This window comes from Petromyzon marinus, chromosome 5 (assembly GCF_048934315.1).
Source record: "Petromyzon marinus isolate PM22_M1 ecotype Great Lakes invasive population chromosome 5, UKy_Petmar_22M1.pri1.0, whole genome shotgun sequence".
Taxonomy (NCBI): Eukaryota; Metazoa; Chordata; class Hyperoartia; order Petromyzontiformes; family Petromyzontidae; genus Petromyzon; species Petromyzon marinus.
This window is the reverse complement of record NC_133671.1, coordinates 20,591,552-20,610,729: the sequence shown is the minus strand read 5'-3', so window position 1 is coordinate 20,610,729 and position 19,178 is coordinate 20,591,552. Positions and strand designations below refer to the sequence as shown.

The window sequence follows — 19,178 nt, the reverse complement described above, 5'->3', positions numbered from 1 at the left end:
GCTGCCAGTAGGAGCACGGGGGGGGGGGGGGGGGGTGAAGCTCCATGCGATGTTGTGTGCACTTTTAACTTTTTTAAAATTCAATTTTCTTCGTCACTGTCCACGTTGTGCCCGGCACAGGTAACGTAGGACCCATTAAATGCGCTCTGCTTCAGGCACATGGGTATAAGTGTTGCTTTAGGGGACGTTCATAAATGACGTCACGCACCTAGGGGGGGGGGGTCAGACATTTGTGACGAGGGGGGGGGGGTGTGAGAAATGTGACGTCACATCAAAATGCGCAACTTTAAATAAATATAGAATTGTTATAACCTAGTTGTTATAACAACACTCCTACAACATCAGAGTGCAGCGCCACATTAAGTACGCACTACAATGCAAATAGTTTAAAGCGATTTGAAGCATGTTTTATTTTCAAGATGGAAATATGGTTTTGGGGGGGTGGGCAGAGCTTTGTGACGTCATATTTGAGGGGGGGTTCTGCCTTTTTGTGACGTCATATTTGATGGGGGGGGGGGAGGGTCAAAAAACGTCCAAAATCGCGTGACGTCATTTATGGACGGCCCCTTACCACTCGTTTAAGTATGCAGCGATTGGCATGTGCTTGGGACAAACGTTTGAACCGACGTTGGCGCAACGTTTCCTTGGAAGTGTGTTGATTAGTTTTGTCTAAATTAAGTGTTTGTTTCTCTCTCTCTCTCCTGGCCTGCGTGTTTTAAGTCACCTGCCAAGTTGTCCCACCAACAATGTTGACACAAAACCCGTTGCGCCTCAATCTTTTTGCTTCCCGTCACGACTTGTGCCGAGCCTAACTTTGCATGAGTGTTTTGCCAAGTTTCAAAAGTATTATTAAATGCACGGTAGTTTATTTTCATCAGTTGGTAATGACGAGTTCAGCAATTTACGTGAACCCCATCGCCTCTGTTGGTGCTGTTGAATGCGAATTGTGCTTATGGGTATCCATGGGCCTCAAGCAAATAACGAAACACTCAACATTTTAATTAAATGTTACGAAACGTGTTTTTATACAACGTAATACTCGCTGTGGACACAGCACTGTACACTATCATTGCGTTTTAGACCATTACATTGCCCTCCTCTGTTAGGCGCTCCCCAAGGCATTAAACTTTAACTTCAAAACCATGACGGTGCGATTTCGAGCTGCTTTTAAAACAACTTTTCATTTCTTAAACTACACTTAAAAAAAACATTCCACAACCAAATCGCGAAAGTAAACAAATATATTTGTTTAGTTAAAAATGTTTCAAAAGTTTATCTTGAGGGGAATCCCAAAATGAACCGTCCGCCCATCAATTCTAAATACTGTACTTGATAAGTGCAAACATCTCACACAAACCCTTATTAATGCACACAACCGGCGACACACTTCATCGATTGATCAGCCATAGTGTAAATTATATTTATATAAATGTTTAACAATATAAATAAATTTTAAAAGGGCCGGCGGATGGCGACACGCGGAGGAGTTTTTAAGCGCTCGGGCCGCCGCCTTCGCATTTCGCCCCTCCCCCCCCCCCCAGACTCGACGCTCGTGATTGGCCCGCGACACCGCGCTCGACCAATCGCAAGCCCCTCTCCCAGACTCGACGCTCGTAATTGGCCCGCTACACCGCCCTCGACTAATCGCAGGCGCTCCGTTCCCCCCCCCCCCTCCCAGACTCGACGCTTGTGATTGGTCCGCCACACCGCGCTCGACCAATCGCAGGCGCCGCTCGCTCGACGCTCCGCCCCCTTGGGTGTTCTCTTTAAAAGGCGTGGGGGGGGGGTGTCCAGGGGTTGCCGGCTTCACGCGAGCTCAGACAGAGTCGAGAGCGAGAGAGAGGGGCAGGCAGAGCCGGGGACCTCACTGGGACCACAACGGGAGGGACCACGCCAACATCGCTCCCTCTTAGACCCACGACTCACGCGGTGGAGGTGGTGGGTAGGGGAGAGAGAGAGGAGTGTGAGCAGAACTCGCGACGACGTTTTTTTTGGTGTGTGTGTGTGGTTTTATAACAACAAGCCCCGGCAGTTATGTCCGGCAAACTCAAGCAGCGCAGCTCGGCCAATGCCGCCGAAGAGGCTACCACGTCGCTGAACGAGAAGATTCTCAAGCAGTGCCACGTCCTCTACACGGATGGCGACAGTGGTGGGTGGTGCCCCCCCCTTCCTCCTCCTCCACTCCGTGGGGCGGGGCAGCGAAGCGGCCTTGCGCTCTCTACTGCTGCTCTGCCTTCCCGATCCGTACCTCCTGCCCACAGTTGCCCAATGCCTTCGCTTTGATTCCCCCTGACATTGCACTAAAGACTTAATCTACTTTGCTTCGTCATGCCCTGTCCTGTCCTGAATTGACCCCCTTCTTTGCCCTGGCTTACGTGGCCTCGTCTACCGCTGCGCGCCCCCCCCCCCACGCCTTGTTCCGTTCTGCCCCTCTGCTCTTCCTCTGTTGCCTACAGGTTTAGATTGCCCTGCTCTCCCGGGCCTTGCCCCCCTGACTTACCACTTCTGCCTTGTCCTTGCCCAGTTGATTCCCCCTGCTGCCTCGGCCTGCCATTGCCCTTTTCGAGCTTTAATATTTCCAGTTTTCACCCCCCCCACCACCACCACCACCTCCTCCTCCCCCCACGTCGTTTTCGACTCGGCCATTCACATTTTGCCTTCCCGTTATTATTATTCGCATGCCCACCCCCACCACCTCCCTCCCCTCCTTATAATCCCTGACCCTGCTCGACTTGGGTACCGCCTTGCCCCCCCCCCGCCCTGGAATTCCCTGTCCAGCCCGCCCCATCCCTTCCCCTGGGGAGCTCGGAGGAGGTCCGTGGTGGTGGTGGTGGCGGTGGTGGCGCCGGTGGTGGTGCAGTGACGTGGCGGTGGTGGTGGTGGCGGTGGTGGTGCGGTGACGTGGCGGTGGTGGTGGTGGCGGTGGTGGTGCGGTGACGTGGCGGTGGTGGCGGTGGTGGTGGCGGTGGTGGTGGTGGCGGTGGTGGTGGTGGCGGTGCAGTGACGTGGCGGTGGTGGTGGCGGCGGTGGTGGTGCAGTGACGTGGCGCTCCAAGGCTCCCCCGGGTGGCTCGACCGCCCATACGTCGTGCCACGTTCTAGGTTCAGGGGTCATGGCTGAGAGATCTGGTGGTGCGAGGTTGGAGTTTGGGGATCGGCTCATCGCTGCCGGTCTCTCGTGAAGAGATTACCTCACCCCGCACCGCAACTCAAAAAAATATATACGTTGATTTTATCTTGTGGATAAGTATGGGCACCGTGTTTGTGTGTGTGTTTACGGCTGTTTTAAGGTTATTTTTAAAGTACGTTAATTGAAAAAAAAAATACTTTAAACTCACTTTTGAGGCTCGTGACATGGCACACTGACCGACGTCACTGCCCCGGTTCCCTGACATGGCACTTCGACTTAAGCGCAATGACGCCACGAGAGGGCTATGGCTGCACGCCAGAGACAATGATTTTGGAATATTTTCTCAAGAGTAAAGTCTTTTTTTGACTCGTGTCAGACAGCCCAGGATACACAACCTAAGTGTGTGTGTGGGGGGGGTGGTTATTTCCTTTGAGGGAGCTATTTCGCGTGGCGTGTTTAATCATGATCTTGGCTATCTCGTGCCTTCCTCGAACACGGATGCCATGTGGGGAGGGTGTGAACACGCCTAAATAACCATGTCCGTGGGGTTTGTGAAATATTTCCAGATGTATCGAGAACCTGAAGTATCATGGGGCATTACTTTTTTAATGGGATGAAACTAATCGTGGGATGATTTTCATGGCATCCCTTGGTATCATGGGATCTTGTTTTTCATAGAACCTGAAGTATGTTTACCTCTGTGCCGCTTTCATCCGGCAGTAGATTGACCATCGCTGATTATGGTAATGGGGTGGCCTTGATCCAGCAGTGGATTGGTCATGGATGATAGCGATGATGGGGAGTCCTTCATCTCGCAGTAGATTGATCTGGGGTGATGATGACGACCACTCCAAATGACAGATTGAGTGGAAAATTCCACCTAAAGTGGTTTATGCAATCGGTCACACAGCCATATTTTTCCCTGTGGGTTATAGATGCCACCGAGGGTGACTTGGACAAATGAATGAGTCTGAGGCTTGGCTCTAAAGTAGCTTTTGAGCAAAGAATGCCACGCCATTTAATGGCCTGGGCGAGGAGTTTGTTATTTTCCCGTCGGAAAGCTACGCCGTTTAATGTTGCTAAACTAAATAGCTGGCGAATGTCATCATCTGCAGCCTGCAGGTGGTATACACACAAAAAAAACATGGGGAGTCGGGGGGTGGGAGAAAGATGATGGCTTTTATTGTTACCATAAAAAAATAACCAACGACAACACAAAACAGTATTGCATGGGGAGAAAATAAATGTTGGAGTGCGCATCAATCAGCGGCAGTGAGTTTGTCATGTGACCTCCAAGGTCGCATAAATCATAACCACTTGGCGCCGTGCTATTGCAGGTTAGGCCTGGCAACTTGGACCCGAAAAAACAGAAGGCGATGATAAAATAGCGATGGCATGCCGATGATGGCATTGCGCATTTACGCAACCAAAAAAAAAATGTAAATGATGTATTTTGACCATTTGCTTGTATGATTTAAGTTTGGTGTTGAACGTACGCTGTTGTGTCCGTGTACATGCACGGGTGTCTGTGCGTTTGCGCGTGGCAGGGCTCATTAAGGTTGCGGGCGACCTTGGCCTCAGTCTGCTGCCGCCCCGGAAGAAGATCACGGTGATGCTGATGGGAAATCACTCCGCTGGCAAGAGCTCCTTTATCAACTGGTGAGAGTGACGACGAGAGCTGGTGCAGGGGAGAGAGAGTGCGTGGGCAGGCTGGGCGTGTGAGTGATGAGTGGTGAGTGGCGGTGCCGCAGTTTGCAGGGCCTTGGCCGCCAGGCGCCCGCCTCGACCGTGCATCTTGACTTTAGTTGCGCGGCGATCCCAAATTGGCATGGATCACGGTTAGCGCAATTTTTTTGCATATTTGTGTTTTTAAAATGTTTGTTGCACGCCCAGCTTGGTTTAAACTTTGGAAATTGTCTTTTTGGTACAGACTGTACCTTTGCATTTTAAAAATATTATGGTTGCTGAGTGCAGGAACAATGGCCGTGATAAAACAACTGTATTGGAAGGTGTAATAGATAAAGTGTTATTAATACGTTTCTTGAATTGAACAAGGTTTTAAGAACTTGGGCTGGCGGGGGAAGTATGCGTGCTTTTAAATGAAACGTGAATAATGCGTACGTTTTTCTCGTCAATTGCAGATCTAAAATTGAGCCTTGGGTTTTTTTTCCGCCTGCCTTTTGTCGCAGAAAACATTTTGGCAGAAAACATGTTTTAAGTAATCGGAAGAGCAAGGCGCGCAATCACTATGTGGACGAGAGACTTATTCATAGCAGACCACACGCTTGACGAGGGTTACAAACCCCTGCACGGCATCCTCCTTAGCCGCCGTTACCCAGTCTTAACGCGCTCCTCGCTGCAGCCTGCCCTCCCAAAAACCGGTGGTAAATTAAAACTACAACTTACGGAAGCATAGTCGGCCAAAATTACAATTACCAGTGCGATTGTAATTCACGACGAACGACTCGACTCAATCGCAATTGAGAACAGATCTGCTGTGGTTGCCCAGGAAGAGGTGAACTGCAGGGGAGATGGACGTTTTTTTCCCCATCTATACTGTTGTGGGGGCGGTAGTGTCTGAAGATCGGCTGATGTAAAAATGCTCGCACGCTCACAAACCCAAACGCTCGTGTCGCCCCGCCTGTGCTTTCGCAGGTACGTGGAGGAACACCTTCAGAGGACCGGAGTCGCCATAGAAACCCAGGGATTCACGTTCGTCACGAGCGGACGCAAGCGGGAGTCCCTCACCGTGAGCCGTGATTAATGCGTGTATTGTTGCCTCCTCAACTTGCCTCTTTCCCTTGAGAGTGCTACGTAGATTGTTTTTTTTTAACGGAAAATGGGGTGACCTGAAATGGCGTCGGATGTGGAAATCCAGTTGCATGCAAGTGCTACTTGCAATAATTATGAAACGTTTTGTGATGAGATGTAATGAGGGATGGGGGAGTGTACGAGTGATTTTTATAGCCAAGTGTGATCCCATTGAGACCAAATGTTTTTTTTTGCCATGGAAGTCCTTTAAAAAGAGCAGAGATTTCGTAATATATATGCACACGTAGAATTATGTATGTATGACATACACAGCTAAATGTTACACATGGAGGTGTGTATGTCATACATATATTTCAACCCTTGACAAGTGAAATATTTTATCATGCTGGTCTGTGTCGGTTGGTGAATTAGCAAAGCGGGGAGCATGGGATGCGGGACCATAAAAGAACGGAACAACATTGGATAATATTGCTGCCCACCACTTAGCCCTGCATCCTACAGCAACCTGTTGTGTGCATGGATGATCACCAAGCTAAGCACTTTTCCATGCCCGACCCTACTTGGCTTCCGAAGTCTAATGAGATCGAGTGCATTCTGGGCGATTCATATCAGAGGCACAACAACGCATAGTAAATAAAACACGCGGAAGATGATGAACTTCACTGCGCAGAGGCTTGCTGGTGCTTAAGTTTAATGAAGGCAACGACGCAGTTTAAAATTGCATTCATAATAAGTTTGTTCTCTGGGATCATCTCCACTGATGATGAATCCCTCGGCAAGTGCATTGGACGGGATAACGCTTGGCAACGACACCCCCCAAATTTAGCGCTCTCATTGTAACCGGCTAAACAAAGTTAGCCCAGGGTGCCCATGGAGTGCTCGCTCACGGTAGCCCGCTCGGCTTATTCACGACACGGGGAGGGGGGCGGCGGGGGGGTCAGACGCCGGCTACATATAGCCGTGACGGGGAGCTATTTAGGTGCGGCGTGATCGGATAGCCGGCCTAATTTTAGCGTGCGGACTCCTCGTCATGCCCGCGATTAAGGTCACAGCCACGGTATTGCCACTCGGCCCCACTTCGGATGCACCAGCAAATTCTACCGGAGCCGAGCGTGTGGGCGCGGAGCGAAAGCCGGTTGGCGAGTGGGGCCACGGTGACCTTGCCGATGGTTACGTGTCGCAGGCGGCGGTGGCGGTCGAGCGTAGATTTTGGAGGCTGCGAACCCTGTAAGAGGGGTAATCCACTTGAAAATTGCTTCTCTCTTTCAGGGAAATGCCACTCTCCATCTCTACCCGCACTTCAAGGCCCTGCAGAACTTTGAAGGTAGGCGTCGTCTGTGCAGGAAGGGCGTTGGCTGGCGGGGAGAGTGAATTACGGCAGTTACGGAAGCTGGACAGGTCTGAAAATTACATTACCATAATGAAAACGTGGCGTTTGGCACTGTATTTTGTACTGCTGCGTGAATAATATATGTGTGTCTATATATATACTGCTGCGGTGTGATAACACATGGTACATGTTCTGTAACTCTTATGCCACTGATATTTAACATTTTGATCATTAAGTTCACTCCAAATATGTAAAATTCTAGTGAGTGGCATTTGGATCTTTACGAACAGTATCAAGGTTGTCCAGCAGGGAGTGCTGTATAACCGCACAAATTGAGCCACATGTGGCTTTAAAAAAAAAGTCGTGCTAACATTCACGGTCAGGTTCATATAATCGTGTATCGAGAATATTTAACAACAAATAATATCCTGACATTTTGGAGCAAGGCATACAAAAAAAATCCACACCGCAAAAAGAAAACCTCAGTTTACAGGTCTGCATTGTGGCAAGCATATCCGTTGTGACTGGTGGTCATTTGGAGACGAGATGGCTGCTACTGGTGGTAAAGGTGAAGGGATATTGTAAAGGTATTTGTTTAGATATCGGTTTGGTTGGGGTTTATTTTTGTTGGAGGGGGTGAGCTGGCATTTGCCGATCGTGATGAGGGCCAGCGGTATTTGTGCAATGCGGTGTGTCCAGCTCGGGGGGGGGGGGGGGGGCGGGGGGCCCGTTTCTGCGACACATTTTTCATCTCGGGATTGTCTGGTGGAAAAATTCCCGTACATGGCGAGCCGTCTTCCCCTGGAGTTGGCGCTGGCCATGAGGGGGGGGGGGAGGGTTGGGGGTGGAGTGGTGGGGGGGGGAGGGTTGTGGTGGCGGTGGTGCACGGCAGTGTGGTGACTCATCCAACTCGTAGACTGGCGAGCGGGTGGACAGGCGCATGCGCCGAGCGGTACGCCCTTCGCGAGTGCACACGCACGCTCGCGTACATACGCACAGACGCCCGGCACACACGCAGCCACCCCGCATTTGAAACCAGAGTGGGGCCACGCACGCAGTAGTTGTGCGTCAGATGATGTCACTGTCTCCGTGGCAACGCAGCCATCAGCTGACGGGACGTTGATGTCAGCAGCCCTCCCCATCCTCCCGCCCCTTCTCCTCCCCCCCCCCCCCCGAGGCTTTTTTTTTTAAACTCGCTACGCATTAACTGTCTGGCTTCGGGTGCTGTGGGGGACACCAGCGACACAGAATTGATTTTTTTAAAATGTTTTAAAGTGGTAGAAAAGAAAAAAAATGGATCGTCTTGCGTTGCCGGTTCTGGATTTGGTAAGTAGTATTTTTTTATCGAGTTGAGTTAACTCGTTTTGAAGTGTGATGTGTGTGCGACAGTTTTTTTTTTTTCCCCCTCTTTACGTATCTATGTATACATGACCGCTCTATTCCTGTTTTTGCCGTTTCGTATTGCGTTGTCTTTGGAGCTGCTTTACTACGTTTATTGGCCCGTAATCAGCGGCGTTGTTCGTGAAGGCAGACGTGGCAGCGCCACCTCGTTAACTGCCAACGGGCAGGATTCCGAATCCGTGGGTGGGGAGTTTGAGGAGGGGTGGGGGGTGGTTTGCAGCGGATCGGCGGTAACTTTTGGTATTTGTTTCCGTGAACTTGCACTGCATTACGCGTAACGAGGTAGGATTGGAAGCATATGTGGGGCGAGAAACCCTGGCCAGAGCAGAAATGCGACATATCTTCGGGCGCCGTGTGACCCCCTGGCGCCGGGGTGCATTTAAAGGCGCATGTTCATTCGGCGGGGTGGTGGAGGGGGGGGCGCCCATTGTGCCGGTAATAATGATGATTAAACGTGTAAAACCGTCGCTTGCGTAATGTACGCTTCTTTGTGCACAAATAGAGACGTTTCGCCCGTCGGGGTGTTTCGTGTAATTGTGTAAGCGGTGCCGCAACAGTCTTTCCAAACCAAACCTTTCGTATCCGTGTAAAAAAAATAATGTTAACCCATACTGTGCTTTCACCGTCAGACAAAAAAAAAATCTATCGTTGGAAATGTAATGGCGGGAGGGTTATGCAATGTCATAGTGCGTGCGTGTATATGTATATACGAGGACACGTAGACAAATGTTATCCCAACTCCCTACCCTACATTTGTATTGAATACTGTACTTGTAGTAGAAATAATAATCATAATGTCCTTTATGCAGTGAAGCCTCACTGCCTCTTAAAACTCTCTTTCGAGGAGGATCCTGTACTGGGATGTTTTGGCAAATGCCATATTTTTTTAACGGGTCAATATTTGCTTGCTCCTCCCGTGGCACGGTAACACAGCTTGCGCAACTCTCTCCCTTCTCAGCTACTGCCTCCCCTCGCGCCTTCACCAGCCGCCCCTTTATTTCGCAATTGCTCACATCTCCGCCGGAGTCGGTGCGAGTCAACCCGCCGCACACGCAGGAACTCACGGAAAATCCCCTCGACAGACCAGATGGGGGATTTCAAATCCGGGACAATGAAACCGGCCGTCGCTCGTCCCCCTGGCCGCCCCACTGCAGCCCTTCGCTGGCCAGCTTTAGTTCCGGCCGAGGCGAGTAAAGCTGCCAGTTGAAGAGCTATAGTGGGCGGCCACGCTCAACTCGACGCGCGGGATGGACTCGGCTCAGCTGTCTCCACCATCACCACGACAGCGGCTTACCACCGCCATCACTCGTTTACAGCCACACACGATGTTATTTTTTCCGAGCTGCGTCATGTTCCGTTGTTGGTCTGGCACAAACGGCGCAAATGCTTCGCTCTCTTCGTCAATGACGGTCGGTCTGTTTGCACGTTGTTTCCATGATACGCGTGCGATGTTTGTACACCATGGTGGCTTTGTTTGCGCGTACGTATGCTATTTAATTGCGGCCTCGATATTTGCTTTGGTGCCATGCTCCCTACACCTGTGAAGGCGTTTAAGAGTTTTGCCAGGATTTTGGTTGCTGGACCTGGGCGGTTGTAAATGCCGAAAGCCAAAGGGCGTGTCCATTCTCCTGCCTCTGTAAGATTCGTGACGTTAGCATGATTCACCCGAGAAAAATGTGCATGCCTTGTTGGCTAGAACACATTGTTGCCTTTGTGTAATTTTTGTGTTTTTTTTTTCTGCCGCCAATAACGTCAGTGTCGTTTCATGAGATGAAGAATCGATTTGGAACTCTAGTAACTAGTTTATTGAGTGGCCCACGGGAAGTGGATTATAAAACTACCCCTGTGAAACCTTCCAAGTGACCTCTGGTGCGCACAGTCGTGGATGGCACACGCCCACCGACCTAGCCAATGTGTTTCATTCTCAGCACTGGAAATTTGCCAAAATTAGTATGGCACCAAATTTAACGGTATGGGGATTTTTTGGATATTCGTCGGATTGGGTGGAGACCAGCTTGTTGCCACGCTGGGGATGTTTTTTTTGCTGCGGTGTGGCGTCATTTTATGTGCACTCCCTCCCCTCTCTACCCCCCCTCCCCGCCACTCCCCGCCGCTCCACTCAGGTGTGTCGGAGTACCTGTGCACGGAGATTTCCACATCCAAGCAGAAGAAGTTCAGCTTGGTGACCTTCATAGACACGCCTGGCCTAGTGGACGGTGACATGAAGTACCCCTTTGATGTGGACAAGGCCCTGCTGGGGCTAGGTAATGTCATTTTGCTTGTGATAAAATATTTTTACCCGTGGCACACCACAGGAAGGAGAGTAGAGTCGAAGGATATGATGCATGGGAAGGGACGAAGAGAAAGATTGGAAAATAAGCAAAAGGGCCAGGAGAGATGAAGAGGAAGAGGCTACATCGCGGCCTCGACGCAGCTGCACAGAGCAGAGTTTTCACAGGGGGCAGGTGGGAGAGGGGAGGGATTCGGTGGGGGTGGCCACACGTCACTTGATTTATGGGAGGCTTGAGTGGATTTGGATATTAATGTACATTACAGTACATTAATCATCAGTGTGGGGTTAGACGGCTTATGCTTGGTGTTTTTTCCACTTAAATCTGCTCCACTTGTGTTTTTGTTTTAACATTTTCATTTTGTTTCATTGCCATTACGTGCTTACCGTTCTTATTTACGTTTCTATATAGTTGCCTTGCACAACATCTTGGACAGAGGCTATACAAGTTCAGATTATTACTGCGGTCTGTGTTTGTGCGCGCACATGTATATGTTTTAATTCCCGGCGACCATTTAGAAATGTCATGTTTCACGTCTCATTAACATCCCCCTGGCGTGTGTGTGTGAACATGTGGGGCACAGTGTCTAGCGCACTGCCTCGCAGTCTGTTGCAAACCTGGCAACCTGTCATTCAATTCCTGGCCATGGTGGAGTGTCATTAGCTGCCGCTGGGCATTCTGTAGGTCAACCAAGACATAAGTGATTACCTTTGGCCAGTTGCATGTGTGACCTTCAGTAATTGTTTCACTGTACTCCTTTCTTGCTCTTTTAATGACACGAAGTGAAAAGTTACCGTCCGCTGCTGTGACGTGTAAACATCGGCACTGGCGAGACGAACGTGGCCAGGCATGGTGCTGGTCACACCACTCTCGTACCCCTGTTGTCTTCAAAAGGTGCTTGCTAACAGGATTGAAAGGCTAGGCGGAGGGTGTGCCCATGCGTGCGTGCATTGGCACAGTGAGGAGCACGGGCGCTGAATCTGCCAGTCATCTCGGTCGGTTAACCCGCCGAGGCCTTTGACGCGTCAAGCGGCTTCAAAGTGCATCGCAAGACGATGCCCGACGCAAAGGCGCTGTTGGCGACGTCATCGTCGCTTGGTGGGCGAGGTGCTGGCCATTGTTGGTTACCAGCGTGTGCGCGCGCGTGCACGTGTGTCCGACCGGCAGGTGAGCTGTCGGACCTGCTGTTTGTGTTCTTCGACCCCATGGGGCAGGCGCTGTGCAAGCGCACGCTCAACATCGTCGAGCGACTCAACGAGAACCACGGCGAGAAGATCCGCTTCTACCTGAGCAAGGCGGACGAGGCCGGCTCTGAGAGCGACCGCCAGGTCGGGGAAAGGAGGGGAGGAGAGAGAGAGAGACCCGGTCCGTGTTCGGGATGGCTAGGGTTGGGGCGTTTTAAAACTCGTGTCGAGAGACGCACCCAGGCAGGCACTGCTGTGAGAGCCATGGTATACGGGCACAAATAAAATTAACCTTGCAATTATTAACGTCATAAACACCGTATAATTAAAATAAAATTTTCCGTGATACAAGGCAGGGGACTCGTGACAGAAGTTGTAATTTATTTTATTCTGTAATTAGGGTGATTCATGCGTTTAGCTTGAACCACTTCTCTGCCAATTTTTGATAAAAACATGTTTTATTTTCCATTTTTCCACCAAACATTTGCAGAAACTTCCTCTGCCAGCCATATGAATCATTCCCTTTAGTTTGTCCTACACTGCCGCAGCATTGACATCCATTTAGCTGTTGCTGTTGTGCTCTTGTTTTTGCACGGTGTTGTGCAGTGATTTTTATTTATTATTTTTCTTTCTCCCGTCCTCCAGAGGGTCATGATGCAGATCGTCCAGGAGTTATGCAAGCGGCCCGGTCTTAACAAGTGCGGCTTCGACATGCCCACCATCTACATCCCGAACCCCAACAAGGTGCCGTCCCGTTCACGCCATGCGCGGCGCCACGGTTTTGCCATCGCACAACCCTGGCTCGTGGCCAAAAGGAATAAAACCTCTCGCTGCACCGCTGCAAGCGTGGGGGGGGGGGACGAATGTGCTTTTGACGAAAGCGTTAACGTGGTTTTTCACTCGCTAGTGATCGCAAGTAAATTTGTCATTGTGTATACACTGGAAGTGCTTTGTGGACGCAATGAGAACCGTAAATGGTGATACTTCCATTTTTTTCAAGACGTGCGCCTCCCCGGCTGTGTCCCCTGGGCTGTTATACATGGGTTTTAATGCTCTGTTAATAAGACATAAAAATACTTGAAAGTTACAGTTTGATCTGTTACTGTGTAACCCTCCAAATGAGGTCACTACCACTCCCACATTCCACACATATCAATTGCGCAATGTCAAGAGATTTTTTTTTTTATAATTGCACTTAGCCGTGACTTTAAATATATTTTTCTTTCCACTCACCATGCTTTAAATTCCTAATCAGGTAGCCCAGCGCGCACACACCCGAGTTAAGTAAAGCAACAGGTATTAACCTGTTGCTTTGCATTGTCCTTGGAGTTGCTTACGTGGGTGCTAATCCTATCGGTTAATTATTTTTTAACCACCCCTCCCCCTGCAAATCTGAATCCCCATAGTCATGATCGTGTAACTTTAAACCCTCGAGCGTAAATGTGATAGTTGTGTAAACTTTTACACCCTGTTTTGAAAGCTGTTGGAAATGTCCAGAAGGTGACTCGGGTTTCGGGCATGCAGGCAGGCTTGGGCCAGCCGCCCAAACGTGGTGCGAGATGTGTGGAATGTTCCACCCGAATCCCAGCGAGCTTCATGCAGAGGACTTTCCCGTCTCCTCGGTGGTCGCTGTAAAATTTAGGTTTTTATATTAATCGACACGAAACTGGTGGCTTAACCATCGTAAAATGCACTTGTCAAGACGTAATTTTTTTCTGCTCTTGCTCAATCCACTGCTGGATGAGTGCCTCCGAGCAATCGCACCTGTCTTGGTGGGTCCTTGACTTATAGTTCATCGTGCTGGTTAGTGAGGGTTGGTGAAGATATAGGGGTTATATAATGGATGTTGCTGCACTGCCCTCTTTCTGCCCGTGACATTTAATCGCAGGTGGTTGTAATTCACATTCAAACCCAGGCTCTCAGCCGTGCCCTCTGATTGCTCTGACATGGTAATAAGCCTGCTGAGTAGGATAAAAGTGTGGCCCTGTCAAAGGATCGGGACCCCCTGCCCCACCCCACGCTCATTCCTTGTGTGTGCGCACATGTGTGCTTCTGTTTACAGCCGTCTATGGGGAGCAGTAGTGCAGTGGTTAGTGCAAAGCGCTACCAACCCGGCAACCCGAGTTCGATTCCCGCTGGGCGTGGTGCTGGCCACCCATCCCCTCGTGCCGTGCTGGCCTTCCATAGTTGCTTGCTAACAGCACTTGCCCGAGCTGTCTGCTAAGGCTCTTTTGTTTTGTGTGCAGCCGAGCCGCTGCGTGAACCAGATCGAGGAGGTGTGCAAATCCATCGAGAAGACCATCAACCAGACGATCCAGAACACGCTCAACACGCTGGAGAAAGACTGCGAGCTCATTGCGAGCACCATCGACCGCAAGCTGCACAACGATCGGTCCGACCGGGGGTGTTCATCAACTCCAACCTGACACTGCAGCCACAGCAATCCATCGCAAACCACTGGAACGATTTATAAAACTGCCACATCAGTCACATTATGCCGCAGCAATCGCAAACTGCCATTGATCTTACGGTCTGCCACAATACGTCTTTCTCGCAAGCTGCGACAGCAATTGGACACCCCCCACTACTCCACTGCATTTGGTACAAACTGCTGTGTCCTTCCTTCGCAGGGAGGCGAGCAAGCACAACCGCACCGCACGCTGCAAGGGTCTGCTTCTCGGAATACTGTCCCTCGCCCTACCCACGATGCTCTTCGCCAATTTCCTGTTGGCCAGCGTTGGGCAGGAAGTGTTGGCATCGGTGCTGGGCCGGGAGACCCTGGATACCGTGCGCGTGGGGCTGGTGCGTGTAACGGACGGCTGACGGCACTTTTTGAAGCGTCGCGTTGCAAGTAACATATTGGTGCAAGGCTTCGGTAATTAAGAAGTCAAAAAAATTACACTTGTGACCATGAAACATAATCTTTTGTCGGCGCGTGTGCGGTGGGTGCGGACGCAGGCGCCATTGGCGGTGATTTGGGATTGGATCCACGAGGAGAACCACACGTTCTTCATTCTGGGTGTCGTCGTGTTCTCGCTCATTCTGTTGTTTATCGCCAAGTATATCTGCAGGTACGGTGATCGCAAGGGTTCTCGCCAATGCTCCTCATCTGTTGCCCTATGCCCATCCATCTGTTCGTTCAGTCTCTCCTTCCATTAGCGGGATAATTTGAGCACGTGATATCCATTTTGCGGTGTAACCCATGCACTTGTCAAAACAAAACAAAAAAATCTCCACGCATCTTCGAGATTGCTGCTTGCGTATCCGGTCGGTTTCTCGAGTGGCAGTGCATGTGACGCACGGCGACCTCTGGGCGACCGGCTGTCGAGTTTGTCGTGCAATGCGCGTGTACGCGTCTCCTCATGTGCTCTCGCGTGTCGTCGTGCAGGTCACAAGTCACCTTCAGCAGTCGCGAGCGACGGCAGTTGGAAGAGAAACGCACGTACGTGCAGACCGTCGTCAAGCAGAAGAAGGTAAAGCATTGAGCGTGTCCTGAAAGTACTGTAAAGTAAAAGAACAGAAATACAAAGAAGATTGAAAAGAACCAAAATTTGTCCTTCCCGAAAATGTAGATATGTGCTGTTACCTCGTACAGTGAGAGCCGTTTCGCTGTTATTTTGACGTTTGGGTTTCTTCCCCATTTCAAAATGTTTCTTACTCTGAGGCTTTGGTGAGGAAAAAAATATTTGTTTATTGAATTGGATGTTAAGGTTCTTGACAAGTTGCGTTGGTTGGATAGTCTTGCAGGTCAGTAGGTTCACAGTTAATTGTGAAAGCATTTGTTTTGAGCTTTATTGATACAAACAGTGTATTTTATTTCAATATAATGGTCACACCTCTCGCCTGTTGTTAAAGTATTACAAGTTATTCCTGTCGTGGGACGTGCGACCAATTCACCTCGACTGCGTCTGATCCATTAAAACTCAGGAGGCTGTGCATTGTATGTAAATGCATGCAAATGTACAGTCATCGTTGAGCTGATTTGGTTCCGAGTGCCGACATGGAGCCAATGCGTCTTCCCCACTCGACAGATGAAGCTGTACGAAGATTACCTCCGGCAGAGCGTCGCAGACCACGACATGGACTGAGGGGGGCGTGTGACATCGCGACCCTAAAGGGACCGCCGCAGCCTCTCACACTACCTCACCGTGACGTCTGCTGGTGTATTTTGCGTGTTCGGATCAAGCTCGTTGCAAGCCCTCCCCCCTCCCCAAGACCCCTCCAGCAGGGTATCATTGGGCAGCTCGAAAAATTCCCCCCCCCCCATCCACTTTTTATCTCGTCTTCCCTAGCCATGACAATGCCGTGTGCCACAATTGGACGTGTAGATTTTCATGGCCACTCGTAATGCAAGTGAAGATAATGTAACGTTAAAGTTTTGGCGAGATACAACGTATGCACGCAGCAAGATGGTGGGACAACGAATCATTCCACATGCTGTATCCGTACTGCGCAGCTCAAGAAAGCCGTCGTCGGCCGCTCAGAAACCACCTTCCCTGATGGAAGAACTGCGTTATAGCGATAAAGCGTTGTGTGAACACGCATTAAGCGAGGAATTATCGGACCTGGAATGCTGCAATAATGTCTTTTTCGCACAAACACTATTCTTTTATTCGAGTCGCGAGGAAGATTCTGATGTGGTTAGTTGGTGCTCAATGAAGAGATGGCATTTGTGTGCATATGTACGAGATGCACAGGGGTGGGCCTAGGGTATGTAGTTCTGGATTTTCACTGCCCGCACACTTTTCTACATCGTATTTGATTCGAAAAATACGCACATTTCTTAGGTAGTGGTTTGTGTGTCGGCGGACTGCCCATTTGTCTGATGGAGACCTGTTTACGTGATTCCGATGGAGAAATGTATGGGTGGATCAACTACGCCAGGCAGGAACATGCCGTCCATAACACATGCCTTGCCCTAAATGTTTAGTTTTAACACTTATAACTGTCGTAACTGTTTACACTTGTGACGGTATATGAAGTTACGGAACCGTGGCCAAAATGTATTTTTCTCACTAATAATGGTTGACTAACTTTTAAAAAAGTGTTTTTCTTAAAATGAGTGACATGTCGTGATCCTGGATGTTGACTCCAGACATTCCCTGGGAATGCAGTAAGTCTAAGTGCAGCTCTTTCGGTCTATACCAGGTTGAGCCAATTTTCTACGGTGGATTTTTTTGACGTCGCAGGTTGATAGTATTTTTTTAACCTAGTAACTTAATACGTCTGCTGTTTAATACTGACCAGTTGCTGTTAAGCGCGTGGTGTTTGATGGCAGCCACGAATTGAGAAACGGATCTGCACGTTATGAGCATTATGGCGGGACCTCGGGATACCAAGTAATACAAAATGACCGAGGCAATTGAATGTTTTATTTCTGTGACACTATTTTTTCCAAGGGTGTACTTAACTCCGCGACTGGGGCACCAATACATTCGAAAACCGGTGCTACTCCGCGATGTCGAAACGCCAAACGGCATAAAAAAATCCGTTATTGAAAAATTCAACTTTGAATGGTGCATCGTGTACAGCACGTCGAGATGAGTCGATTGCCGCATCGCCAACCATCAACAGACTAAAAATGACCGCATCACGGACATGCGAGAGCCGGGGGTTCTGCCATAAAGTTCATATCCTCTCTGCAACGGCCCCCGGATGAACTGTTGATCCGTAATAAAAAAAAACACGCAATCATGTCTGCCGCGTTGTGCTGTATTGTAACCGAGCAGGCTGTGGTAATGTGTCGGAGAGGTCTTTTGAGGGTAGGTGGGCATGTTGTGCTGTTATTCTATTCTGGTGGATGTGTAAGCGAGTGCAGTGATATTTCCCGCGCGGAAAGTTGAGAAATCCACGTATTCGCCGTTTTAAGTAGATTGCAAATGATGAAGTTGGCCAGAAAAAAAACCGTATAAAAACCCACAATCGGATTGTTCAGAAAGTCTGCTTTTTTGTTGCTCCGGAGCAGACCTGATGAAGTGGATGAAAAAGTTGCGTGCGACCAACGGAGGGGGTGGAGGGGGGTGGGGAGGGCAATGTAAAGATACCAAACCTCTTGGTTTCACCAAGACTGCTCCAGTTTCGGAGAGGCCGTCTCTGTATTTGCAAAAGGCGGCATTTTTTTTTGCCCACCGGTTTAAAATGTTCTGCCATGGAGCGATTGATTCATGATGTCGGCAAACTTTAGGCGTTTCTCAAAGTGTTGTTTTTTTTGGCGGAGTTGGCTGGGCCGCCATCAGAAGTGGCAAGCCCCCCACCCACCCCCCACTTGGTTTTGGCCTGGGATGGCGATTGGGCTCGGCCAACTTCTCGTCCTTGAGGCCGGAGGAAGTGGTCCGTGGAACTGTTTCAGATCCTGTGCTATGTTTTTTCTTCACAGAACGAGACTAGTTGCTGTTTATTGCGTAACTGTTTAGATTTTGTGGCCCAGCAAAAAGTTACAGTAGTTGTTTTTATGGTGCTTGGGGGCCGTCCATAAATGACGTCACGCACCTCGGGGGGGGGGAGGGGGGGTCAGACATTTGTGACGATGTGTGACGAGGGGGGGGGGGGGTGAGAAATGTGACGTCACATCAAAAATGCGCAACTTTAAATATGGACAACACGTTCTACTTAAATTTATGATTTAAAGCTTTCGTTACTGCAGGGATTCATATTCTTGGTTCTTTCGGTAAAGTCACGTAGAAGGGAAACAATAAAATAATAAACATTTCAAATTTTCTTGCTGTGGTTTTCACACCTGATGATGATTGCTTGTGTTGCAGTCGAAACGTCGTGAGAATTTTATTGTTTTATATTTTTATTATTTTATTGTTTCCCTTCTACGTGACTTTACCGAAAGAACCAAGTATACGTCTACTTAATTAAATATACTTTTTTGAATATTTTCTCCTGCAACATCAGAGTGCAGCGCCACATTAAATACGCACTACAATGACAATAGTTTAAAGCGATTTGAAGCATGTTTTATTTGGGGGGGGGGGCAGAGCTTTGTGACGTCATATTTGAGGGGGGGGGTCTGACTTTTTGTGACGCCGTGTGACGAGGGGGGGGGGGTGGTATAAAATCGTCCAA

General features: G+C 49.5%; 1 protein-coding gene across 1 annotated transcript; it reads left to right on the top strand.

Moving 5' to 3' along the window:
* The first annotated feature begins 1,803 nt into the window (after positions 1-1,803).
* LOC116939212 (uncharacterized) lies at positions 1,804-16,342 on the top strand. Its single transcript, XM_032947352.2, has 12 exons — positions 1,804-2,149; positions 4,677-4,788; positions 5,785-5,878; positions 7,171-7,225; positions 10,756-10,896; positions 12,091-12,251; positions 12,753-12,851; positions 14,354-14,499; positions 14,738-14,909; positions 15,066-15,178; positions 15,496-15,580; positions 16,139-16,342. The coding sequence occupies exons 1-12, from the start codon at positions 2,035-2,037 to the stop codon at positions 16,193-16,195; spliced, it is 1,350 nt and encodes a 449-aa protein (XP_032803243.1). The 5' UTR covers positions 1,804-2,034; the 3' UTR covers positions 16,196-16,342.
* Positions 16,343-19,178: the final 2,836 nt, after the last annotated feature.